Raw genomic sequence first — 27419 nt, 5'->3', positions numbered from 1 at the left:
TTGGGCCCCACAGCGCCCAACACATCAACACCACCGCTGGGGGTGGTGTTGGCAACACCACCTGACCCGCGTCACCATGGTGGGCCACTCACGCAACTAGTAGCACGAAATTCTCATCTAACAGCCGTCTACTAGGATGGCCCAATTCAAAGTGGGACGCTATATTTCTTTCATAAATGATAAGAAACTCACACCAACGTAACAATCCCATTGAAGTTGACAAAAGTATCTTTTGGAGCGAGCAACCGATGTTTCTTAGGTGCTTTTCTATTTAAGATAACTCTCCCTTATCCTTTATTTCTCTGATTCAGTGGTCATGGCTTCTTACGGTGTTGTGGAGAATATGTTTGTCCAAGAGCTTGCCAGGAATGGACAAGATCCACCCCTTCCATACATCACAAGAGAAGATGACAGACCAACGAATGTTTCTTCTCCGGCTTCTCCCATCCCAGCCGTAGATCTTGAGTTGCTTTTCTCCTCAGATGGTGATTCACAGACGAGTGAGATGGACAAGCTTAGATCTGCTCTCCATTCGTGGGGCCTGTTTCAGGTAAAAACACACACACACACACACAGAGACAAATTTTTAACCTCATGTGCTTTGCTGCCCCCACACTCAGCACACGTGCCAACCTAGGAGTTGTGTGGAACATCTGGCCCGTCCATAACGTGGCCCACGCTTTGATCTACTCATCCGGTACGGAACACGTGTGCACGCAGTGAGTTTAGATCATGGGCAAGTCTTGTTGAAGTTGAACTGTTTATAGTTATCACAAGTGTCCTACGAGATTATCATAAGCCTGGTTTGTTAGTATGTCATCTTAGTGCGGTAGATGCAATCTTGCGCACGGTTCGGACCATGTCCTGCTATGGGTCCGAACCTTATGCCAGGTGGGTGACATGGGCCTGGGTTTGGACTGGGCGTTGGATTGGCAGTTATAAGCCAGAATTGGGCTCTAATCATTTTAGTCTGACACATAAAGGCCCGAATTAATGTCCAGACATGTTGTATTTTACAAATATCCGCTCCAATCATTGGTTAGGCAACAAATGCATGTTTCATGTAGATTGTTGGTTTCCATTTTTCTAAATCTCTATTTTTTTCTACTTGTGTGGCCCACTTGACCAACATACGGATTATGAGCATTCATCTCAAGAAATAGGGACCTGATTAATTTTTGGGCTAGGTTGGGTAGGGTCGGGTTGATTGGGGCCCAACCAATTTTTTGGGCTTGGGCATCAGAGACGGTTAGGTGAGACCCTGGCCTCACCGAAGACGGTGCGGCGCTTTCCGTGGGGCCCACTTTGATGTATTTATTATGTAACCACACCGTCGATCCGTTATTCCAGATCATTTTATGACATTGTCAGAAAAATGAAACAGATCCAATTATCAGGTGAACCATGCCATAGGAAACAGTATTATTGACCATTAATGAGCTACAAAAGTTTTGGATCAAGCTGATATTTGTTTTTTCCCTTCATCCAGACTTATGTGACCTTATCAACAGATTGGATGGTCAATCACGACTGTTTCTTAAGGTATGGTCCACCTAATAATCGGATCTGCTTGGGTTTTGTATAATTCCCTAAACTGATCTGGAAAAAAGGATGGACGGCATCAAGGTGGGCCCTACGGTCCTGGGTGAGGCGGGGTCTCACCTAATCTGCAATCTGCTCTCCGCGTCAGATGGGTGATGCTGGGCGATGACTGGCTATTCACTAATCAGACCTCAAATTCATGTTCAGGCACAACCGTATACCATTCACTGGGCTGGACCAACGCCTTCAATGGCCTTAATTGAAATTATTATTAAACCTCAGGCCGGATCATGTAAATCTATCCATCGGTCTAAAACTCAGCTCCAGGTCCAACCCATATCATTTAAAGGCCTGGACCATGGCCCATGGGTCATTCTTGCTCTTCTCAATGTAAAATGTGGTTTGATCTCAATCCAGGTCCAGGCAGCCTTATATCAATTGGAACACAACCCATGGAACCATATAAGCCGTCCAGCCCAGCTAGGTTCCAGAGCTAACCTTGCCGAACAGTTCCCATGGGGTTTATGTAGCCAGAGGCATAAAAGATCTGCACGGTCCGCCAGCCACAGGCCCAACCAAAGGCCTCCTTTGCAGAAAATAGGTCAATTGGGTGGGTCCCAACAGCTCTATCAAACAGACTTAGAAGCGTATCTCGCCTAAATGATTGGTTAGGATCATCCTACTCATCTGACTTTTGAGCCATGAACCAAGCATGCCAATCCGAATTTTCTGCCATCTGCTACGGTTGTTCATGTTCAACTAAAATGCTTCGATCTATATACCCATCCAATCTAAAGAGCTTATTTGACTATGGTCCGTCCGTCATGGTAGCCACAAGCTAAACCGTGTGGATCACCGAATCATAGCCACACATGTTCGAAGTAAATGGGGGCGTAGAGAAGTTCTTTGTACTAAGGGCCTGTTTGATAAGCCAGAATTTGTTGTTGTTTTATATATATATATATATATATATATATATATAAACAACTACAAGGAATTCGTAATCCTTATTTAGTAATTATTTTCGAAGGTACATTGAAGAATGAATTTAAGTAGATTCCATTTTTCTTGTTATGTTTTATTTGCAAGTAAAAATTTATAAGTCATAAACAAATGTCATCTTGAATTTTGTGTCTGAGAAGTGTAAAATTGAAAACTTTAATGTTTATACTATTGAATTTATGATTTTCTTTACTAATCAAACGTGGAAAGAAAAAAAAAAAAAAAACATAATAATGCATAACTTCATCTTTTCTTTTCTTTTTCCATGGGTTCTCATTTATCAAATAGACCCCAAGAGAAAAGTCCATATCTAGTAGCTATAAATAAATTCGCTTACAAGACAATGCGAGAGATGAAGCTTCCTGGAATGGTAAATCCGCTTTCAGGAAGCAATGGAAAAGCTATTCTCCTTTGGTGATGAAGATGAGAGGAGAGTGCCGGCTAGAGCTATACATCGAGCCGAGTCAAGCTCTGTTTGGCTTAGCTTTATCCCATGACTACCTCAGCTTAACCTTGGCTCTCGACCCTTGAACTCAAAATGCTAGCTTAGCTCATGTTAATTGTTCGAGCTGATTGAGCTGGGTTCAAGTCGAGCCAAGCGAGCTGTGTAGAGATGAGGCGAGTCGAGCTGAGTTGTGTCGAGCCAAGGCAAGTCGAGCCGAGCTTTGTCTATTTTTTTATTTTTTATTTTTCATTTTGACCCAACATAGCTCCAACTTGACCCCCCCCCCAAACCTTCCAATTTGCAAATCAAAACCACAAATCTAAATTTTAGGATTAAAATTTTTTCTATTTCCAAATAATTATATATATCAAAAAGAAAAAAAAATCAATGATTAGAAGTATATATTACTTCTGAGTGAAGAGAAAGAAAAATGATAAACTTTGAACAGCCGAATGGGCAGGTTCCAAGTCGGTCAAGTCAAACTGAGGAACTCGGTCGAGTTAAGCTGATAAATAGAGAGAGAGAGAGAGAGAGAGAGAGAGAGAGAGAGAGTCACAATATACTTTTCTAACCATACAAAAACTTTAACCAAATCAAACATGTACAAATTTGAATGTTTCCATATGTACACATATGGACACACAAGGATGTATGTGATCACCGTGTTTCATGCTACAATACACATATCCTTCTATATACCACCTTGAGGCCCACTACATCCCACAACCATTATTCACTAGTCAAAAATAAATCTAAACCAATGATTTTACAAATTAGTGCATATAATGATTTCAAAATCAATTATTTAATCAAAGTTATCTGTAAAAACTAGTTTGGGTAGCCATATTGATCAATCATTCAAATTCTTGATATAATGCTAAATTCACAGAGATCGTAAATCATTTATTGAGAATCCTAATCCCTATAAAAACATGATCGATCACCCAACTCACCATGATCTACCTAAGATGTTCACATATTGGAGAATCAATGCAATTGATTAGATCTCCATTATAACTCTAGGTCCTCTTAAGTCTAAGAATAAGCATAATAAGCATAAGAAGTGCAAGCTAATACCCAATAGTAAAATTCAAGTTGACTCCAAAATCCAATTAAGTACACATGCACAAATTTACACACGCGTTGGGACAATGTTACATGGTAGACTCTCTATACACACAACACTCACATTATATATAATTGCTTGAGTTATCTGTTGGCCATGATAATATTTTAAGTCTACTAAGAATCGAACAAGTTAAGCATCATAATGTATTCCACATTAAACTTGTCATACTTCATTTCCTAAGAATACATAGTTCTCGATGAAGTCCCCTAATGAATATGTCTAAATAATTTTCATTCCATGTATACATAATGATATGAACAATAAATAAAACATTACTAAAGAAAATATAAGTTATTGCACCAAAAGGGCATACATTCCAACAATCCAACACTCGTACTTTAAGATGGTCTTTTAATAAAGGTATCATCTGTTAAACATATATGATTGCGCATACCACACTTCCCGCATGTGGCTACGTTGTATGGTTGGATGATCATGATGAAGGGATTTGTCCCCTCAACTTTACCCATGTTAGGTGGATATGTCTATATATGGGTATTCTTTAATATTATTCTCTTTCTTAGTTGATATATATTGTTGCTTTCTTTGAGGGTTTGAGATAAGGCAAAGATCACCAATCTTGAGTTTTATTATATGTGGTGATTTCTCTTGGTTTTCTCCAAACTTATCATGTATCAGAGCGGATGAACTAAGAAGATTATATATGGTGTTATTCACGATTTGATCTTTATCTGTTGATAAGTATTTTTTGAATTTCATAGTTCCCTTATAGGGTTCTTAGGTGTCGTATGTTCATACAGATCTAATCTGAAAATAAATTTTAACCATACGATTAATTGGTTTTTGTCGCATGGTATTCGAGGCAAGATCAGATGCTAGTTGCGATATTCGAATATTGGTCTGTTAAAAAAATATTTTGTTTGGTTGTAAGTCATACTTATGCCAGAAAAAAAAAATCTGGTAGATTGTTGAAGTTGTCATGCGTTTTGCAATCTATTCATTGGTGATTTTTATAATGCAATTTTGCATCTTAATGTGTATATTTTTACGATTATAGAGAAAGAATTTATTTTTATTTTTTTTACAGTAATGCTCCCTAGTGTATCTTTAATGGCACCAATTATGGCCTTTGATCTCTTTACTTCCAGGCATTTCTAAAGGGTCATGATTTTTGAAAGCTAATATGTGTGTCTGTTCAGACTCCAAAATTGATATATGTTGAGAAACTGGTTGATTGGGAGATGAAGAATGATCAAATAACAACTTAGATTTTGGATTCGATTGAGAAATCTATTATTATTGGGTTAACTCCATAATTGAATGACTAAAGCTATCTAAGATCATTTACGAGTGATATATTAACAAAGTAATGAAGCCTGTCTATATCATTTAGGGTAGGATTTGGTACACATTTTTCAAAGTGATAAAAGTATTCAAGCATTCTACAATGATATTGTGGTCATCTAAATTGAGATAACAATGTTGGATCAAGAGTTTCCTAAATAATCTTCAAATTTATCAGGATTTGCAGGACTAGACATATATTTGACATTTTTTTTATTAAATTGCTCCCAAAGTACAAGTATTGTCGGGTTGCTTTCTTGAACCGTGGTCATCTTCCATTCATGAATGTTGTGATCAATGATTTGTTGGTGGAACAACGGCTTAAGGTTCTTTCATTGATTTCTCAATTTCATGGCTTCTCTGATACAGGTCTGGTAGCTTCATCTAGTACTCATGATACTCGCACTATGACGTGCTTTAGCTGCAACAATGCAGGACATCTGGTCTCACGGTGTAAGGAGCGGTGCTCTTACTGTTACTAAATTGATCATAACATTTCTGAATATAAAGAAAGGATTTTGCTATTGTTTTCTGATATGTAGGACCTAGTGGTCATAGCTATGGACGTGGTCATGGTCGTGCCTTCGTTGATGCCCCTACTATTCCTGAGCCTAGAACTATTTCTAGTGACTCTACTAGCTTTGTCTATTCCTATCCTCTAACCCCTGAGATAGTTCAACAGATTATACAAGCCCATTCTGTTGTAGGCCTCTCAGGTATATCCTTGTCATCTTCTTGGTATATCGATTTTGGTGCATCAAATTATACTTAGCTTCATAATATTAGTCATTATACTAATCATCAAGTTATTCTACTGTTGATGGTGTACTACTGCACATTAAGTCAATTGGTACTTTACAATTGTCATTTTCTGTTAATCGGTCCTTTATTTTGAAAATTATATTTCATAATCATAAACTATCTTCTAATTTGACTTATATATGTTAACTTACTGAAAATAATTATTTAGTTCTTTTCCTTTGTAATTTTTTTGTTATGTAGGATCTAATAACGGAAAAAGTAGTTGGGAGGGGTAGGAGGAATAGTCACATCTCCATGTTAGAGTTTCCTTCTGATGTTACTTTAACCTCTTGCTTTTTCACCCGATCTGCTTTGAATATTTCTCGTACTAATAAATTTTAATGACTTTAGCATTGTCACCTTAGTCATCCTCATTTTAATAAACTTTACAATTTTTTTCATCTGGTTTATTAAATAAATTAAACATCAATAAATCTACTTTGAATTTTTTCTTATTCTTCATGTTATTTATCAAAGAGTAAAGATGTTTCTTTTTCTTTAAGTACCCCCCATACTTCTACTATATTTGATTTGGTACATACTGATATCTGGGGTTCTTCTTCTATTTTATCTAAATATGAAATATTATGATATTATGTTATATTTATAGATTATTTTACATGGTTTATGTGAATTTATTTCATGCATTCCAAGTCACAAATTCTAAACATGTACTGGCAATTTTCTTCTATGATTGATACTCAATTTGACAAGAAAATTAAAGTTTTACGTTCTGATTCATGGGGAATATATTTATTTGAAATTTGTTGCATATCTCCATGGTTGTGGGGTTATTTATCAAAAGATCTATTTTGACACCCCTAAGCAAAATGAGAAGGTTGAAAAGAAGAACTATCGTATTATAGAGACAACAAATATATTGATGTTTGATATATCGGTTCCTCGTGCATCTACGTTGATGCTATATTATATTTGCTATATGTTACGTCCCAGACTCGATAACCCGACTCATAAGGAACCCGATGGCCGGTTCTGGCCGCAACAGCCTCCGTAGTATCTCATTCTCGGCTCCTGAGGCAGGTTCCGATCCTGGGATCCTACAATAGGGATTTTTATTACAATATAATCATTTCCAATGCGAGCATATCCAAGATCACTGCAAGTATATCTGAGAATAACAAGGCACACATCACAAAATTCACTAAGAATTTAAACTTTTACAAATATCCAAAAGGTCCAAAAGGACATACATAAGATAATAAAAGAAGAAAGAAAAGTCAGCAACACTGAAAACAAATCTCAATGGTAATAAAACAGGCAGAAAAACTGTTATTGTCAATACTATCGAGCAGTCTTCGATAATATCGATATTTGAATTTCGATGTTATCGAGACCTACTCAATTGTATCAACTTCCTACATATAAGTATTCAAGTTTGTGCAGAACGGCTTCTGCTCGATTTTATCGAATACCATTCGATTCCATAGATGTACACTTCGATGTTCTCGAGGGTTAGTTCGATCCCACTTGGATTCTTTTTAAAGAATGTATCTGAAGCTGCTGGAAGATTTTGTCCAATAAATCGATATTATCGAACCACCTTCAATATTATTGAGATTTAAATTTCGATAATATCGATTGATCTTCGATGTCATTTGATAGGATGATATGTATAGATAGCTTATTGGACAAAATGTTCCAATTAATTGATGTTATCGATCACCCTTCGATATTATCGAGAACTCACTCTTGATATAATCGAAGGTTACTCGATGTTATCGATGAATACTTTTTAAAATGTCTTCTATTTAGAGGAAGTCCCTTAGTCGATATAATCAAATGGGGTTCAATATCTATCGAAGTTTGAATCTTAATAGTATCGAACTATATTCAATATTATCGAGATTTCCAACAGATAGTTCATTTTGTTGTTGGACAGAATTAGACTATTTTTCAATAGTATCGAACCATCTTCAATAATATCGAAGATGCCTTTGATTATAAATTGATATTATCGACTTGCCAGTATAATGCATTTTTCATTCCTCTGACGTTCTAAGTATATTTTTTTTTTCTTACTTAAGCTTATCAAAGTATTTTCTAATGATTTTAGAGGTAAGTTTTAAGTTAGATGGGGGTCATATACCTTAGAGTTTGGTTTAGGGAAGTGAGGCTTCATTACCTGTTTGGAGCAGTCGAGCTTCTTTATGGTTGAAGTCTTCATCTTGAAATCTTTATCTTGTGACTCACTTAAGGACAGACTTAACATTCACGTAACTTGATAAATAAGGGCACTTTCACTCTTATGGGAAAAGAAGGCTTGAGGATGATGGTATGATCTGTTACAATAACTCTCTCAAGATTCCTTCAATTCTCACTCTGTTTTTTAAAAAGCAACCCATTGGTATATATAAAGAAGAATCCCAACGGTAAAAAAAGGGTAGAAATTTGTCATTGTCGATGTTATTGAGTAGTCTTCGATTCCATCGAAATTGGAACTTCGATGTTATTATGCCTTATTCGATTGCATCGACTTCCTACACAAATATATTCATTTTGTGTAGAACAAATTCTGCTTGATCTTATCAAGTACCCTTCGATTCCATCGACATGCACTTCAATGTAATCGCGAGGCGGTTCGATCCCATTTGATTCTCTTTAGAAAAATTACCTCTGATTGCTAGAAGATTTTTTTCAAATTTTCGATATAATCGATCATTATTCGAAGCTATCGAATTATGGAATTCGATTATATCGAAGAGACATCGATGGTCTTCGCTGTAATCGAAAAATATAGATATACCTGGATGGCTTGCTGGACAGAATGTTCCTGATTTTCGATGTAATCGAACATTCTTTGATTCCATCGAGAACTTACTCTCGATATGATCGAAGGTGACTCGATTATGTCGATGAACACTTAGAGAATATTTTCCGCATAGAGGGAGTGCCCTTAGTCGATGCCATCGAAGCGGGTTCGATGCTATTAAAATTTAAATTTCGATATCATCGAACTTTATTCGATATAATTGACATTTCTCAGCAGATAGTCATTTTATTGCTGGATAGAATGGGCCTATTTCTTGATGCAATTGAACCATATTCAATAGAATCAAAGATATCTTCGATTTCAAATCGATGTAATCAATTTTACCTGTATAATTCATGTTTACTCCTCTACTATTCTAAATGTTCAAAACTTAAGCTTACCAAATATAATTTTTAAGGGTAATACTAAGTTAAATGGGGTCATATACCTCAAAGGTTTGGTTATGGAAGTAAGGCTTCATTTACTTATTTAGAGCACTCGAACTTCTTCTTAGTTGAGTTCTTGATATTGTAATCTTCAGCTTGGGGCTCATTTGTAAGACTGATTCAACACTCACATAATTTGACAAACCAGGGCACTTTTACATATTACATCAATAACGTAAGTAGTAGAATGAATAGTTTGTATTAATCAAATGAGTATAAGGTGCGGCCCATAGAAATGTGGTAAGTACGACTATAATTTACACTTGAAGAGTATTATAATGATTAAGGTATTGTAATAGCAACGAGTCTCATCATCTCTTTTGATAAGGAGAGGCTTCATAGTTATGAGATCAATAGTAGAATCTGATAACGAGTGAGGTTTTTCATTGACATTCAAATTATATATATTAGAAGATATGATTTTCTCTCAACTAACTAAATTTTAAATGTGATAATTTCATCATATAATTGGTAAGACAGAGTGAAAGATCATGATTATTTATCATCTCGACAAAGCTTCAACATCGACAAAAATGATGAATCAGAGCTAAATAACATGTTGAAATACATAGTAAATAACATGTAGTATTAAAACTTAATATGATGACAACCATCTAAAATAAGATCTATCAATAGTGGAATGTATCCTAATATTTCTTTTCTCCGTTCTTTTAGCAGTAGTCATATTTGAATAGTGGAATGAATTTTAGGATTATGTTGAAAGAGATTCTTTAAAATATGAACAGTTATTGGCTTGATATCTGAGCCTATACTCATTCATTTTAGGCATTAACATATCATGACCAACAACCAGTGTGATGTGGCATCTATCATTACCTTAAGTCTCATTTAGTAGAACCGACGAGCCACAACAATCATCCATCTCTGCCACCAAGGGCCGATGTACAAAGTCAGACCCATATCAAAATGTGGGCCCACTTACTCGTAGTTTATTTTATGTACACTACCTCTAATGGGTAGTAGTAAGTCCAATGATAAGTGCGCCCCACATGATCAAAAATATAAAATCCACATGGGTGGCGTATAAAGTGATACGAAGGATAAATTAGTGAAGATGTTGATCTGGACCTAATCACTTGCTCAATTTAACCATGGATGAGGGCTGAATTTTATAAATCTAGTTTAGTTGCTTCCCATATTAATATTATTGTTAGTTGGTATGTTCTTAGCCTAACATCGGACCATTGAATGATTTTAGTTTTGCTGCATAGTTAGAAAGAATTATCTTAGGGTTAGTTTTCATTGCGTTAATGGTTGACTTTTAATGTGAACTGATTACCAGGGTTGATTAAAAAGAATTATCATCGATATAAATTATGATTTCAAAAGTATAAAAATAAATGTAAAACTCTTGTCTGGAAGAAAATTAAGTTTAATTAATAATATAAGTATTTATAATGCATTAATTCAGTATTAATGCTTATGTCTTAAATTTCATGATAAGCTAATAAAAAGTGTTACATGATCATGTGGGATGGTAATAAATTGAAAAATTAACGCTAAAAGCTTTAATTTTTTTAAAATATTGGAGTTATTATATTTTTCAAGTTTATTAAAACATCTTTATAAGATTTTATCACATTACTTATTTATTTATTTATTTTTAAAAAAGAATATTTTTTATTTTTTATTTAAATATTGATTATGTATGGAAATATAGATGTGAATGATAGCATATAAATAGCATATGTGAATAAAAGTAATTAAAAAAAAAAGTTATTAGGTTTTTACCTTCTCAAAAGTGATATACAGATATATATAATTTGAATGAAAACAAGAAATTACTTTTAGAAATTATCATTTCCCTTATTACATTAAAGAAAATCCTATAAATATCCATACAATATCATAACTCTTTAAGGATTTTAAAAAGCCATGATAAATACAATCTAAAAATCTTTCTGAGAAACAAAGAATGTCTTTATAATTAATAACTTTTTACTCAATTAATTAATATGAGAATATTGGTAGTCAATTTTAGTGTTGTGAAAAGTCATGCTTACACTCGGTTAAAAGAATCTATATAGTGGGAATATTTGTGAGATATAGTGAATCTAAGTGTGTATATACAAAAGGGTGACAAAGAATATGACATACATAATACAATTTAGATAATGTTGAATGCATCATTATTGTAAAGTTCACTTTTCATTTATTTTTTATTTTTCATAACATGGAAGACATTACATAGAATAGTGTAATACAATGACATATGGCTTCATTTGTTAAAAATAAATATTAACACCTATCTTGAAATTAGGTATTGAGCATTGCAATACATTATTCTTCTTAATAACAACAACGATTTATATCGATCAAAAGAGTAAGATTAAAGTTTACTGTCATATAATGAGGTGATTAATAATTATTAAGTGTTTGTAGATCTCTATTAACTTGAAATTAAAGTGTTATCTTCTATATGATATTTTGGATCAGTGAGAGTATACAGATATTATAATTACATATGATTAATTAAAGTTTAGTTGACCATTCAAGTTTTATAGTAATACGATTTTTATTCATTAATTCGTTATGCATATATGTTTACACCAGCTCAGTTCAAAAGCAAAACCAATATAAGAACTAATTAATCAGGTGTGTACAGCCTATTCTTGCATGTAGGGGGTGCAAATTCTGACCCTGATAAGTTGGATAGGGTCCTTTCTTTGGAGGTCTTAAAAGAGCTAGGTTTTGTAAAAATCTACATTGTATTTTTCTTTTTATTAATACTGCTTTGAAAGCGTTTGTGTACGAAGGAAGCGAAACAAATCAAATCGCATTTACTTTTAAGTGTGAATTAATATGAACTTAAAATAAAGTATATATTTTATGGGAAACAGAAGACGATCGATACTTGCTCTCTCTCTTTTTTTATCTTAAACCAACCATCATAGAGTTTCTACTTTATGTGTTAAGAAAACTTTCTTGAGGCATAAAATTTTGTAGAGCTTCATAAGCTGCTCTTATGTATTTATAGACTTGTAAGCCTTTATCATCAAGCTTTCCATGTTATATAGAGATCTCCCTACAACAATCCTTTTAAGTTACTTAACCCATAAACAACATTCATAATATACTTACCTAACTACACAAGAACTTTGAATAAACCCATCAAAGTTTGGACGTTTCCACGTGTACATCGCATAAATGTATGTGATCACCATCTATTATGCTATCATATTCATATCCTTTTATGAACTGCCTTAAGAAGGTCCACTGTCCTAGGCCTACCATATCCCACAATAACGATTGACCATATAAAAGTTTTGAACTGTTGATTTTACAAAAAAAAAATGTATATGATGATCTTGAAATCAATTGTTTAAGCAAAACAATTTACACAAATGGTTTAGCTAGTCATATTGATTAATCATTTTGATTCCTGATACAAGGATAATCACATATTGGTTATTGATCTTTTATTGAGAATTCTAATTCTTATGAGGATACGATCAACCACGAAATTTACCATAATTTACATAAGACGCTCGCATATTGGCGAATCAAAGCAATAAATCAAATTCTCACTAGGATCCTAAATTCTCTCAAGTCGAAGGATAAGTGTACCAAGCATAAGAAGCACAAGCTAATACCAAACAATTAAGCCTAACTTCATAAATCAGTCATTATGTACACTACACACACCTATATGTGTGAACAATGTCCCATGGTAGAGAATCACCATACACAAAACACTCACACCATGTATAGTGGCCCATAAATTAAGCTATTCTGACTTGTTCATTTGCCATAATAATATTTTAAGTGTATGAAAAACTATACAAGTTAGGCCTCATAATGCATTTTATATTAAACTTGTTACACTTCATTTACTAGGGATACAGAGATCTTGATGAAGGCTCCAAACAAATTCATCACAATCATATCCATTCCATATATACACAATAATAATGAGCGATAAACAAAACATTAAGGAAGAAAATGACATACATTATAAAAAAAAGGATTAAATCTAAGAGATGATTAAGGCCAGTGATCACCAGCTAAAGTCACCCACTTTGGAGTGAAGGCTAGAGGTGTACACGAGTCGAGCTTGGCACAGCTCGGCTTGGTCCTCGAGCTTGATTGGCCAGCTCGACTTGGTTCGGTCAGCAGCTTGGGCCAGTTCGAGCCAAGATCGAGCCTATGCGGCATTTTCACAAACACATGGAGTGCACTTTCAATTTCTTACTGTATGTAAAACAACAACAGCTGTTTACAAGTATTTCATCAAACACCTTATAGGCAACATTAAAATCAAGAAAAAAAAAGATATTTGTTTCATATACATACCTTCCTTGCCACTAGCTGACACTTCATTGTGTCATTTCATCAAACACTTGGTGAGCAACATCAATATCAAAGTAATCGAGTCACCGAACTAGTTTGATTCAAGTTGGGTTCAATTCGAGTCGAGTTGAGTCAAGATGGGGCCAGCTCGAACTCGGCTCGAACTCATTTTCAAGCTCAAGAAATTAGCTCGACTCAGCTCGAACTCATTTTCGAGCTCAAAAAATCAGCTCGACTCGGCTCGAACTCAGCTTCAAATCAACCTTTTTTGAGTCGAGTCGAGCGAGCTAACTCGGTTCGTGTACAACCCTAGTGAAGGCCATGGATCGAGTCCCATTATAGGGGTTTCATTAGCAATTAAGAATTTGTTAAAGGCTAATCGATGATTATTGGGGTGCATTTTCAACCATGGGACAAAAAATTCTTTATCAAGACAATGGGAATGCCTCAATAAGTACAAGAAAAAATTAACCGAATGTGAGACAACGACTAAGGCCAAAAATCACCTCTTGAAAATCTTTCTATCCACAATGATCACTAGCCCAATGACACCAACCCTTAATGACCAAGGCTACTTTCTAATCAGATTCGTAGATGGATGTTCCAATGGTTAAAGTTTATAGTTGTTACCCATTTCTAACCATTCAATCTGTAGACCCTTCTTTTAGAGCTTGTGATGGATCGAGTAGTTATAAATTTCCAATAGATGCCATTCTCAGGCTATGGTCTGAATATATTGCCAAATCGCACCATCAATAGTTTGTTGGGTTGGTACCAATTATTAAATGATATTTTTGAGGACATCTATAACTTTTTATTTTTTATTTTTGTGAATTTCAAACATTGATCTCATAAGCACCTACAAAATAATGTATTGGGTTTTGGGCTTTCAGGCAATTGGTCATGGAATTCCGAGTTCATTAATCGACGATGTGGGTAAAATAGCAAGAGAATTCTTTCATCTTCCAACAGAGGAGAAAAGAAAGTACTCTAAAGCAGTTTGGCGTGAAGGAAATGAGACTGATGAAATTGCTTTAGAAGGCCAAGTCATTGAATGGTGTGACCACCTTTACTTACAGGTACTACCAGAAGATGAGAGGGATTTGTCGTGTTGGCCTGAAAATCCAAGCTCCCTCAGGTATTTTTCTTACTTTTAGCCTTGAAAGATCAATGGAGAATGTACTAAGTATTAGAATCTTACTGTTGAAAGATTTCCAAGAAATAACAAGGCGATAAGTGCAAGGATAGATCGATGAGGCAATTTTTGTTGTGTTCTAACTTGGCACACATGTTTTAGATTGGAGTTATTCATCGGGTGGAGATCCCATGGAAATGAACTCGCCCAAAAGTCAGGCCAGTCCACTTATCAGGTTGTGTGCATATGTACGAGAAATATGGACAGTTAGAAAAGGATTATCAGAAATCTATATTTATTGTACATGTGTGGATTGGCTTGATTTTTTTGAATCAGGACATGTTCGTGGTGGGCCTCACCTTATGAGTGATCTGGATCTTGCACAAGCGCGTGAATCTGATCCTTGTGCTGCGGACTGCCTCTTCAATCTCTCCTTAAATTTGTCTTATCATTTCACAACAAGTAATGTTTTACTAGAAGTATGATTTAGGTGGGAATGATGAAAAATGGGCACAAATCAGAGATTTCATGGTGAGTATACTCTAGAAGGACCCGTTCATCATGTCCACTCATGCGTCTTCATTTGGAGGGCCCTGCCGATGTGTGCCAATCGGGCACACTTCATTTCCATACAATGATATCATTCCTTGGCAATGAACGAGGGTTGCAAATCCCTTCACGTTACAAATCTCATGACCTTTCTCTTGCGTGTGCCTTGATTTCGATGGTTTAGACTAAGTTATATGCATGACACATGTACAATGGTCATGTACAAAGCACATGGACGATCATACTCTACTGCTGCATCAAGAGTAGTTTAGCCACTGATAATTGTATTTGCATATACATAACCTTTTTCTCTCTTCAATGAAGTCAGAGAAGAGATTATTCTCTCAACCCTTATTTCAAGTTTCATGCATTCCATGCATTAAAATGCAAGTTTGGTAAGCTATCTCAGGTGTTTTGTACCATTTATCCACAAAATGCACTCACCAACAGTTCAAAGACAGTGGCCCGCCTTCTTCTTACCATTCGATCTTTGATTAAACAGTGATAGCACTTGACAAGCACCTACCTGTTGGCACCCAAGAGATTAGTTTCGCCTTATGCCTGATTCTCTTTCTTTGTTTTTGGCCTTCTCTCTGTAGACCTATCAAGAGTGACCTTGCTCATTCTTTTGATGATTAATGTTTTTTTACTTTCATTTACCAAACGAAAGAAACGTTTTAGGGAAATCTTGAATGAATATACAAAGAAGATAAAGGTGGTGATTGAGGTAACCCTTAAAGCCATGGCAAAGTTGTTGGATTTGGAAGAGGACTACTTTATAAAGCAGATAGGGGACAAGGCTACAACATTTGCGAGGTTTAACTACTACCCACGTTGTTCGCGGCCTGATCTTGTTCTTGGTATCAAATCCCATTCGGATGGAAGCGGAATCACCATTCTTTTGCCGGATCAAATGGTGGACGGTCTTGAGGTCCTCAAAGATGGCCAGTGGGTCAACGTTCATGCCATTCCCTATGCTCTCATCATCAACGTAGGCGATCAAATGGAGGTACTCTCTTTTTTTGTGTACTAACGATCACCATATCACTCACTGATGTGGAGGATGAGTCAGTTTGGTGGGCCCCATTGTCTGGTTGAAGGTTCATCATGATCAGAGTGATCAAATATTCTATATCCCTACCAAAAAGCATCCTAGCCAATGATGCAATTATGTTTGCATTTTCTCAATCTTAATTTAAGAAGGAGATAATCAGTGATGGGGTTGTTTGTCATGGTTTCTGTTTGCAGATAATGAGCAATGGAATTTTCAAGAGCCCGGTGCATCGAGCGGTGACGAATTCAGAGAAGGAGAGGATCTCTTTGGCCATGTTTTTAGCAGTTGATGGGGAAAAAGAGATCAGCCCTGCAGATGAATTGATTGATGAGGACAAGGGGCAGCCAAGATTGTACAAGAAGTTGAAGGTGAAAGAATATCTTGGAGTCTACTACCAAAACTCTTTGCAAGGAAAGAGATCAATCGATTGGGCCAAAGTATGAAAAGTTTCAAAGTATGTAGTGTAATAAATCGTAGAGATATGGTTGTTTCAGCAGTGAGTTGTGAGGTAGGATGGGTATTTTGAAGGGGAACAAAAGATAATGGAATATGATCTGATAAAAACTAGTTGTATGTTGATTGGTCCAGTGGTTAATCTGGCGTGTCCATTAATCTGGCATCACAACAGACTGGATTATCATAACAGATAAAGAGGACAAAATCAGATGTTAATATCATCTCATCAGTGTAATATTTTTTTTGCCATTGGGTCAGAGACATGCTGGATTGACATCCGACAAGCCCTTGCATAAGACTGAAGGTGCCACCACCATTCAAATGGTGGAGAACTATCATAGAAATCTAACAGCTCCATGTGTTTCAGTCATTCTAAAGTCCCCACTCTACTGTGGATGGAAGATCTGGCTTTCAACAATTTTCTCAGATGTATCTCTTTGAGAACCGTCACCTAAAGGTGCCAGCACCATTATTTGTGGTATTGTTCTTTTCTGGCCATAATATGCATGAAGGCATTCTAATGGAGGGGTTAGATTATTCCATTGAGGAGAGTCCCGGAACAAGATGAATCCATCGTGGGCTCATCACATCAATGTCTAATGACCCAACCATGATGAGCCTAAGACATTCCAATGGAAGGGTTAGATTGTTACTTTGAGGAGAATCCTTAAATAAGATGAAACCAGTGCAGGCTTATCACATCAATGTCTAATCACCCAACCATGATGAGCCTAAAGACATTCCAATAGAAGAAGGATTAGTTGTTCCTTTGAGGAGAGTCGATGAATCCAGTGCGGGCTCATCACATCAATATCTGGTTACCCAACCATGATGAGCTGAGCCTCACCACCTCCAAACTATACACGTCATCAGTTGGAGGATCCTGTAGCTCTTATCCTCCTTAGAAATTACCAGGCTTCAAAGCCTTCTTGTCCTCATGGATCCTATGGAGGTAGAAGCAAATTCAAGACTTGCTTCAGGCACCAGAATAGTAAAAGCTGATACAAGCCATGCATTTTCTCCGTGGAGGTCATATATCCAGAACGAGGCTACAGTAAAAGTTGTGGTGGTGAGTCCAAATCAGGTTGTGCAGACTAATGACTGCCAAAGGAAAGGACTCTGCCGACGGCTTTTACTACAGCAAGGGGTGCCCTGTCTAGGTGGTCTTGGTAATTATTGCTATCTTTTTACTAGACAGAGGAATAAGAACTCTAATTTCTCCTTGTTAGTAAAAGATGATTTTCTTTTTCTTTTTCCCATCACACATGATGCATGTCAGTAAAGTCAGGACTTCACGAATTCCTCTTTTAGGATACCCCTCACTCATCACGCCACAAAAGATGAGAACTTACATGTTCCATGTTCCGTATGCTTTTGACCATGCACGGTTATCCTCCTGCCTTTTAACATGAAACAAACTGGTAGATTGTCCAGTATCTGGCCCTTTTTCCGTTGATGGTGGACCATTAATTGTTTTGCTGGAGTTCCACATCCATCGTCAAGACACTTGGGCATGGTCCCCATAGATGTGGATTCAAGACAACAGATTCAACCATGCACTCAATTTCCCCAAACATCAACAACACTAGGGGCCCGTTTGTATACACCAACAAATAAGTTACTTTTTCTACTTAACAGAAGTAGATAAGTGACTTAATTCAGATAAGTTTGGTTTATGATTAGTTATAAATTTCTTACTTAAAGTGCATAATCACTTCAGTTAGTTTTTTTTTTTAGCTTTTCTACTTTTCATAAGTTGCTGAAGAGAGGCATCAGGAGAGACCAAAGGGAGGAGAAGCTGATAAGTAGAAACTAAGATAAGCTACTTGTGGAATAAGTAGCTTATCTTAAGCAACTTAAGATCCAAACGCCCCCTAAATGACAGATGGTAATAACTTTAATATCATGGGGCCCACCTTTTCATCCTCCATCATTTTAACGTCCCATCTGCATCACTACCAATCTAACAAATACAAAAAGAAAGAGGCATCATCAGATATTTTCGGACAAGTTTCTCCATTTTTCAAGGGAAAGAGACCCACATAAACGGTTACAAAGAAAATGGACCCCATCCATTCTTTTAGAAAAAGACAGCCACTCATTCAAGAATAATCACACATCTCTCCATCTATCTATTAAATGGAAAAAGAGATAAGGGAGGAAAATTTTTCTTGCTAATCTCAAAAGCAAGAAAGACATCGTACACTGATGCTTGCAATTAGAGAACAAAATATCTAAATTATACAGGATATAAAAGTGAAGACCTTGAGAGAGAAGTGCACATTTGTTGATAGGACAAAACTAAAAACTTGGTAGTCATTGTCTGCGTCACCTTGCTCTAGAAGATCTTGAAGAGCAAGCCTCCGTGCTTGGCAAAGAACGGAGCAAAAACAAGCGACTCCACTGCCATGAGCTTGATAAGGATGTTGAGGGATGGCCCGGAGGTGTCCTTGAGCAGGTCCCCAATGGTGTCACCAATAACGGCAGCTTTGTGTGGGTCAGAACCTTTTGGGCCAAGGGTCCTAGCATGCTCTGAAGCACCAGCCTGACAGTGATTCCAAAACATCAGTAACAGGTTAAAAAAATTATGGAAGAAACCATGGATATAAACATATACACTTCTTTAACTGAGAAGTCTTCTGGAAATACATAAAGAGTAACCTCACATGGAAAGCTTATCGTAGAGATACACACAAGATGTGAAAAGGAATGCCTTGATTGACCTGACACAGGAAGCAAAAACATTTTGGTTACAAACCAGTCATAACCAATGTCTAGCCATTCTAAAGTCAAGATTCAGAAGCAGTTTTGTGACCTCACGATAGTCAACAGAAGTTGCTGCAATTATTGTTTTTTTTTGAATAATAAAAATAAAATAAATAAATAAACAGAATACCATGGGTGATCCGAAAATCCCAGAAAACAGCCTGATCAAAGACTCAGTGAGGCTGCACTGCATGAATTAAGGTGTTAAATTGTTGTATAGTATACCATATCGTTCACAACTGATACGGTCCTGTATCGCCCTTATAGCCCCTGTATCAGGCTGTTTAAGGCCTGATACAGAAATATAGCCATATCGTCCATCACTGACGCAGCCCCGAATCGCCCCGTATCACCCCTGAATTGGGCTGTTTCAAGCCTGATACAGGCCAATACAGCCATATCATTCATTGGCGATACTGGTATGTATCAGGTACCAGTTTTGGATGATACTTTAAACTTTGGACTTGATAGGTGTTCGGTGTGATATCACATTGTTCCCATGATGTGATGCAGCTGTGTTTTAGATCAGCCTGAAAACATACAAAAGCACCATTCATGTAGCCAACCGCATTTAGTTTGGATCATGCCAAGATACAGATGATGATTTTTTTTTTTGAATGTCAAATTATGGCTAATATTACAGCTCAACAATAGACAACCACGCCCTTATATGCTTAGGAAACAAAGAAGATATTCCCAGCTGATTTGCACCCATTATGGGACTTGTATGCAAGTGGGTGAGAACTGAGAAGAGAAATGAAGGCTTATTCTCTTACAATAGAATCAATGAAGATGACTCAAATAGCTGGTACAAGGATATGATGCTTATAGAGAGAGGAACTCAATGAGAACAAACAATCTTCACAAGGAAACTCGAGTCTCCAATAAAAAGAAAAAGACTGATTTGCACCCATTATGGGGCTTGCATGCAAATGGGTGAGAACTGAGAAGAGAAATGAAGCCTTCTTCTCTTACAATAGAATCAATGAAGATGACTCGAATAGCCGGTACAAGGATTTGGTGTTTATAGAAAGAGGAACTCAATGAGAACAAACAATGTTCACAAGGAAACTCAAGTCTCCAAGAAAAAGAAAAAGCAAAGAAAGAAAGGAAGAAAGGAACTCAGAACATTAGCTTTCCAACGTATGGGAACTTGGACCAAGTTAGTTTTCTAACTACAGAGATCAAATTGGCAATACTCAACGTACTTCAATCACCAATTCCCATTTCCAACTTCGAATGCACCCGTCACACAAATAAATTGGGTTTTACTTTATTTCTTTTGGAGGAGAAAAGGGGCTTTCAAATCTCAGAAGTACTGAGAAAGATGGCTCAGATGAGACACTTGGACCAGTTAGTTTTCTAATTGCAGAAAGATCAAATTGACAATACTCCACGTACTTCAATCACCAATTCCCATTTCTAGCTTCGAATGCACCCATCACACAAATAAATTGGGTTTTACTTTATTTCTTTTGGGAAGAGGAAAAAGGCTTTCAAATCTCAGTACTGAGAAAGATGGCTCAAATGAGACACTCGGACCAGTTAGTTTTGTAATTGCAGAAAGATCAAATTGACAATACTCCATGTACTTCAATCACCAATTCCCATTTCCAACTTCGAATGCACCCATCTCACAAATAAATTGGGTTTTACTTTATTTCTTTTGAGAAAGAGGAAAAGGGCCTTCCAATCACAGAATTACTGAGAAGGATGGCTCAAATGAGATGGTTACCAAGTAAGAAATAATGTTTTTTTTTTGGAAGAGCAAGTAGTAAATAATGATAAAGAAGGAATAAAAAATCCCATGCAACTTACTTCAATAGGAAAAACAGGAACACACACACACACACACACGAAGAAGAAATGCAACTTACCTCAATATATTTTTTAGCATTATCCCATGCACTGCCAGTGTTGGATGCAGAAATTGCAATCTGTCAGAGTGAAAAGGAGAAGGGGAAAAAAAGAAAAAAGAAAAAAAGGAAAAAGGAAAAAGGAAAATAACTACTGAGAAGAGAATCCAAGAACAAAATCACAGCAAAATGCACAACACAAGATTGCAGGCACAATTTGTTCAATGGTTCTTACCTGTACGCCAGATACAAGGGAGCCTGCTAGGACACCAGACAGTTTCCACACCAAAAAACATGCCAACAATGAGCAGTGTCAGCATAACCAGGGCACCAGGTGGGATCATTTCCTTGATCGATGCATCTGTGGAGATTTTGACGCATGTGGCATAGTCAGGTTTGGCAAGACCTTCCATAAGACCCGGTATAGTGTTGAACTGCCTGCGCACTTCCTCCACCATTTTCAGTGCGGCGCTACCCACACTCTTCATTGTCATGGCCGAGAACCAGTATGGGAGCATTGCACCCACAATCAACCCAATAAAGACTTTTGGGGTAAGAACATCTACTGTCGAAATTGCTGCACGACTCACAAAGGCACCGAAAAGTGCCAAAGACACCAAGGTTGCTGATCCAATAGCAAAGCCCTAGAAGAATCAGGAGGAAGTGAAACCAATTGTAGTTAATAGTCAGGAAATGATATGCAGGAGAATGAAACAGCAAAGAAATCCCAGCATTTATATCTGAGATAAAGATACTTTAAACTCAGCTTACCATTACTAAAAGCATGAAAGACTTACCATTACTAAAAGCATGAAAGACTTGGAAAAATGACGAGGAAAATCAGCAAAACATCTTATGATATAATTATTTCAGTGTGTATGTGCTTTAGATTAATAGGATGAAAATATGTATAGGAAATAAGCAAACTTGAAGTCAATTTAAGGGGCAGCTGTCTTGATTGCATGGAAAAGAAAGGAAAAATACATAAGCGTAACTTTTCCAGCACTACTCACCAGTGGATTCCAAAATGAGGGATATGTTTGATTTGAAATGGAAATCCTACATTCATTAGACAACAGTCAACTTGAATCTTGTGGCAAAGAATCGTCATGGATGCTATTACTGTGTGGATCCCATAGATTTCCTTACATATCAAACAGAAGAAATGCACTATCAAGGAAAAAACGTTTTCTTTTTCAGCAGATTCCACATACTCAAATGAGCCCCAAAGTGCAAGGACTAAGAAAAACTGACAATCCACAGCACTCTGCTTTATGCAAGGGGATCCTTAATTGTGATACTGCCATTTTCCCTAAAAAACTGGGTGCTTGTGCACCAACTTGTTTATGGCATCATATGACACCACTCAACAGTAGTAAAATAAAAAAATAAAAAATCAGATAAATTCTCATTTTTCAAGAATGGTGAGCCACAATACCTTCACATTGGCAAACCCAATGGATGTCTATGTGCATGTCACACGCACAAACATTATGTAGCAACCACAACAATAAGATAATATAAAATTCCAACTACATCAATGATCAATGGCAAATTTGTCATAGAATAGATGATTCAATAGCTTTCAGGAAAATCAATCATTAAAGAGAAAACAATACTTTAAATTTTCAGAGAATTAAAAAAAAAAAAAAAAAACAACAACAACAACAGATTTCAGGCACATGACTACCAGATTACACAAGTCACACTGCAAGTGGAAGATTAATAATTCAAGATTATAACATACTATACCTTTCGAATTGCAGCAGTAGTATTTCCTGCAGCATCGAGGGCATCAGTTCTCTCACGGATCCTGTGGCTCATGCCCGCCATCTCTGCAATACCTCCAGCCTTGTCACTGATGGGACCATATGCATCAATGGCCAAACCAGTAGCAATGGTGCTAAGCATTCCAGGGGCAGCTACTGCAATACCATACATGGCAGCAAGGCTAAAGCTCACAAAAATGCTGACTGCGATGGCAAAAATGGGAATAATGACAGATTTGCATCCCAGAGCAAGCCCAAAGATAACATTAGTTGCCGCTCCAGTCCTGCAGGAATCAGCAACATCTTGCACAGGGCTGCCGAAAAAAAAAAAAAAGGATCATTCAAATTACAAAAGGAAATATTGTGCAAAAATACATGAGAAGAATACAGAATCCTTTAGATGATTACCTGTATGCATTGCTGTTAGTAATTTCAATACACAACGGAGGATAGAAGAAAACGATCAGATCTAACGGGTTCAAGGCTCGACTTGAATAGTCAATTTCTCAAGACAGATTTGCTGCCCTTTTTCTGGAAATTCCAGCAAGTGCAAACGAAGGAAATCTGCAAATTGTCTTCAGGATACAATGAACTCTCAATCCGTTTTTCAACACGAAAATTTGTACATTTAAGTGTCGAACAGATCTCTAGTTTTGACACTGATATGCCTTAAGACATTCAGAAAATATTCAACAAGAGATTAGGTCGAGAGTAATTGCACAGAAGATGATATAATATCAAGTATTAAGAGTGTATTCGCTTCTGGATTATATCCAGGATTTATATCAACTGAAGGGTCATGGATTTCTTCCTGAAGAGGTGCTTATGAGCCTCTTCAAGAAATCCATACCCATTCACAGCAAATTATTGCCTTTCCATGAAAAGATATGACTCTATGCCATATGGTAGTTATTTCTGTACCCATTCAGACAGGAGCAGTTATTCCAACAGGAAAAACTGTATCCACATAAGCGACACATGGCATAGGTGCCACATGTACAATCATGTCACAATTACTCTCAATTAGCAAAAAAGGTAATAAAACAACAGGGTACCATGGCCCAAAAAATTGAACCGTGTGCTAAGTACGCCTAATAAAGCGCCAAAAAGCGCCCAAGCAGCCCTACAGCCCACGCCACGCGCGCGCGGACGGTGCGAATCGAGGAGATTTGAACCCTGGTTGCATAAGCAAAAACCCCTTCTCTTACCGACTGGCTATACACACTATTTATGGAAAGTTTAAATAATTAATATATTTATTTACTTTCTACAAATAACTTTTATTTTTGAAATTTATTTTTTATTCTAAAAAAAAAATCACAACAATCACTAGTGTAATATTCAGTTACAAACCCAATAACCAATCCAGCCCACAAACCAATGGCAACACAGAAGAACAGCTCCCTGCAAAATTTAACTCAAGGGACATTAATATCTGATTATCCTACATAAACAGAAAGGATTATGTAGATGGCTTACCAGTTCTTCACAGACTTCTGGACTCCAAAATTGAAGATTGTGAACTTAGATGGGAGGCCAATCCAACTAACTATCGCAATCCCTATGGTCATCAGAGCAGTGGAGATGATAAGCTGCTTCTTCAACGCTGGCTCAATTTCCTTCACTGCCTTGATTTCGAAGAAATCAGTCGCAAAAAGAGTTGTAATCAAGCAAACGATGATACCCATGGAGCTAATGAGCAAGGGATAGCACATTGCTGTAAATTCATGGTTGATTCCAAAAGAGGAAATAGATGCAACAACAAGGGCTGCAGGAGAAGACTCAGCATACGAGCCAAAGAGATCAGATCCCATACCAGCAATATCCCCAACGTTATCACCAACATTGTCAGCAATCACCTGAAAGAAGATAAGAAGATTAGTGCGATTTCAAACACGACATCAACAGCTAACAAACACAAATGTTCAGAGAAGAACTAAAGTTTCTCACAGCTGGGTTTCTTGGATTATCCTCCGGAATGTTCCTCTCAACCTTACCCACAAGATCAGCACCAACATCTGTGGCCTTCGTGTAGATACCACCACCGACTCTCCCAAACAGAGCCATAGAAGACCCACCAAGGCCGTAACCAGTAATGGACTCAAAAAGGCCTTCCCAATCATCACCATAGTATAGCTTGAAGAGGTTGATGGTAATGTAAAGCACCAAAAGGCCACTGGCAGCAAGCAAAAAGCCCATAACCGCACCAGATCTGAAGGCAGTGATAAATGCTTTCCCAACACCCTTCCTTGCCTCCAGAGTCGTTCGAGCATTCGCATAGGTAGCAATTTTCATCCCAAGGAAACCAGAGACCACCGAAGTGATCGCACCAAGCAAGAAGGCTATGGTGCTGAAGATGGCATTGGCGAGAGCAGATTTGCACATCTTGTCCTTGCTATATGTGCATGGCTGGCTCTTCGTGCTGAAGGTCTCCACAGAGCCAAGGAATAGGAAGATCAGAATGGCAAAAGCAACCATGAAGACCCCAACATACTGATATTCAGTGAAAAGGAAGGAAGTCGCTCCTGTTACATCCATATTCCCATACACACAGAGATCAGAGAATCATACACTTCTGTTAATAACTTGCAAAAATTCATGCAGTGAGTATTAACTCACACATGAAATCCATAATCAGATAGCTATGAATTATTGAATGAGAAACATCAGCATAATCCACCACAGGTGTGTGGTAATGATCACATGGTAATGCCAACACCACAATTGTGGCAGTAACGACCTGTGTGGACCACACCAAGATGTGTTCATTATGTTGAGTCCGACCATCAGTTGCTCCCCCCTGACGTTTGACTAGGGGCACAAAAATCATCACAATGGTCACTATTCGTTGCGCTGGGCCCCATCTGAGTTTCCAAAATGGCCTGGCTTTCTTTTGAGGCGTCCCTTCAACTAGGATGGATGCATCAGATGAATGGAATGGATGGAATATACACCACACATTAGTTGCTCTCCATGTGACCAGTGGTCAGTGTCCCCTCCCATCTGTTCCCCATTCTATGGCCAACCTGAGCCGTGGATTGCCCTAATTTTAGTGCTCAAGGCCCAATAGGGGAGGGTATTGCTGATGGTTGGAATGGATGTCTATGAACACAGCACGATGGGGCCCACACATGTCACCTCACAATTATGGTGGTACCATTACCATGTGATTATTACCTGTGTGTGTGTATGCAGATGACCAAACTAAGGGAGAACTAATATAATCAGCTAATTCTGAACAATAGTTACAATAAAAACACATGTACATTAAAAGTTGTTGAATAGTGTAAAACTGGCTATGAGAAACCAATCTTTTGAGACTTAGAAAAGAAAAAAAACGGTACAGATATGAGCTTAATGCATTCGTCGAAGTTAACAAGCACTCTTAACTCCATACATCTTGTACATCTGGTATATGTACAAGATCCTAAGAAACCAATCTTTTGCAACTTAGAAAAAAAGTCAACAAGCACTCTAGCTCCATACATCTGGCACATGTACAAGATCCACTGTTCATCCCTTTTTCAATAAATATTTGGACTAAAGAGGAAAGAGGATATGCAAAACGGTCAGCCTATCAGGCCTACCATAGAAGAGCCATACCCCAAAGTCGCACCACTCAGTCAATCCTAGCAGCTGGCTGGAGGTCTTTGGCTGATTTAACACTGACATTTGCCAGACTCTCCTAACTATCCATTTGTAATCATCAAAAGTCTAATACAATCAGTGTGATTTTCATGGCACAACTCATCCATGGTAGGGTTGTGTAAATGAACAGTCAGTCCTATCCGCATAGCAACAACACAAATCTTGGACACGAATGCCATAAGCATGAATATACTGTTAATCGCTTGATAAGAAATTTGGATACAAGATTACTTATCTAAAATAAAACATGGGTACATGATTCCACAACCCAACAGAGCAGAGCTCAAAATAAAATAAAATAATCATTTAAACAATATTGAAGCTAACAGCTCAGTATGGTGGTGGCCCTTTTTTTTAAGTAACATGGTAGCGGCGATCATTACAATTGCTAGTACTGCTACCATCCTTTAGGGATTCCCCAAAGACCAACAATCC

General features: G+C 37.1%; 1 protein-coding gene and 1 pseudogene across 1 annotated transcript; one reads left to right on the top strand and one right to left on the bottom strand.

The window, feature by feature from the left end:
• Nucleotides 1–291: 291 nt before the first annotated feature.
• On the top strand, nt 292–17062 carry LOC131258392 (jasmonate-induced oxygenase 2-like). Its single transcript, XM_058259707.1, has 4 exons — nt 292–550; nt 14645–14889; nt 16117–16444; nt 16684–17062. Exons 1-4 carry the CDS (start codon nt 317–319, stop codon nt 16930–16932), a joined length of 1056 nt encoding a protein of 351 aa, XP_058115690.1. The 5' UTR covers nt 292–316; the 3' UTR covers nt 16933–17062.
• A 2037-nt stretch (nt 17063–19099) lies between these two features.
• LOC131217529 (pyrophosphate-energized vacuolar membrane proton pump-like) lies at nt 19100–26609 on the bottom strand (annotated as a pseudogene).
• Between the last annotated feature and the right edge of the window lie 810 nt (nt 26610–27419).

Source organism: Magnolia sinica, chromosome 10 (genome assembly GCF_029962835.1).
Source record: "Magnolia sinica isolate HGM2019 chromosome 10, MsV1, whole genome shotgun sequence".
In the NCBI taxonomy this organism is placed as follows: Eukaryota; Viridiplantae; Streptophyta; class Magnoliopsida; order Magnoliales; family Magnoliaceae; genus Magnolia; species Magnolia sinica.
This window is presented reverse-complemented; position numbering and strand designations above follow the sequence as displayed.

Bases quoted from the DNA above. Each gene is read 5' to 3' on its own strand.
- LOC131258392 (XM_058259707.1), top strand. From the start codon at position 317: ATGGCTTCTTACGGTGTTGTGGAGAATATGTTTGTCCAAGAGCTTGCC. The intron at 551-14,644 runs GTAAAAACACAC...TTGGGCTTTCAG, and splicing joins ATTCGTGGGGCCTGTTTCAG to GCAATTGGTCATGGAATTCC. The intron at 14,890-16,116 runs GTATTTTTCTTA...GAAACGTTTTAG, and splicing joins GAAAATCCAAGCTCCCTCAG to GGAAATCTTGAATGAATATA.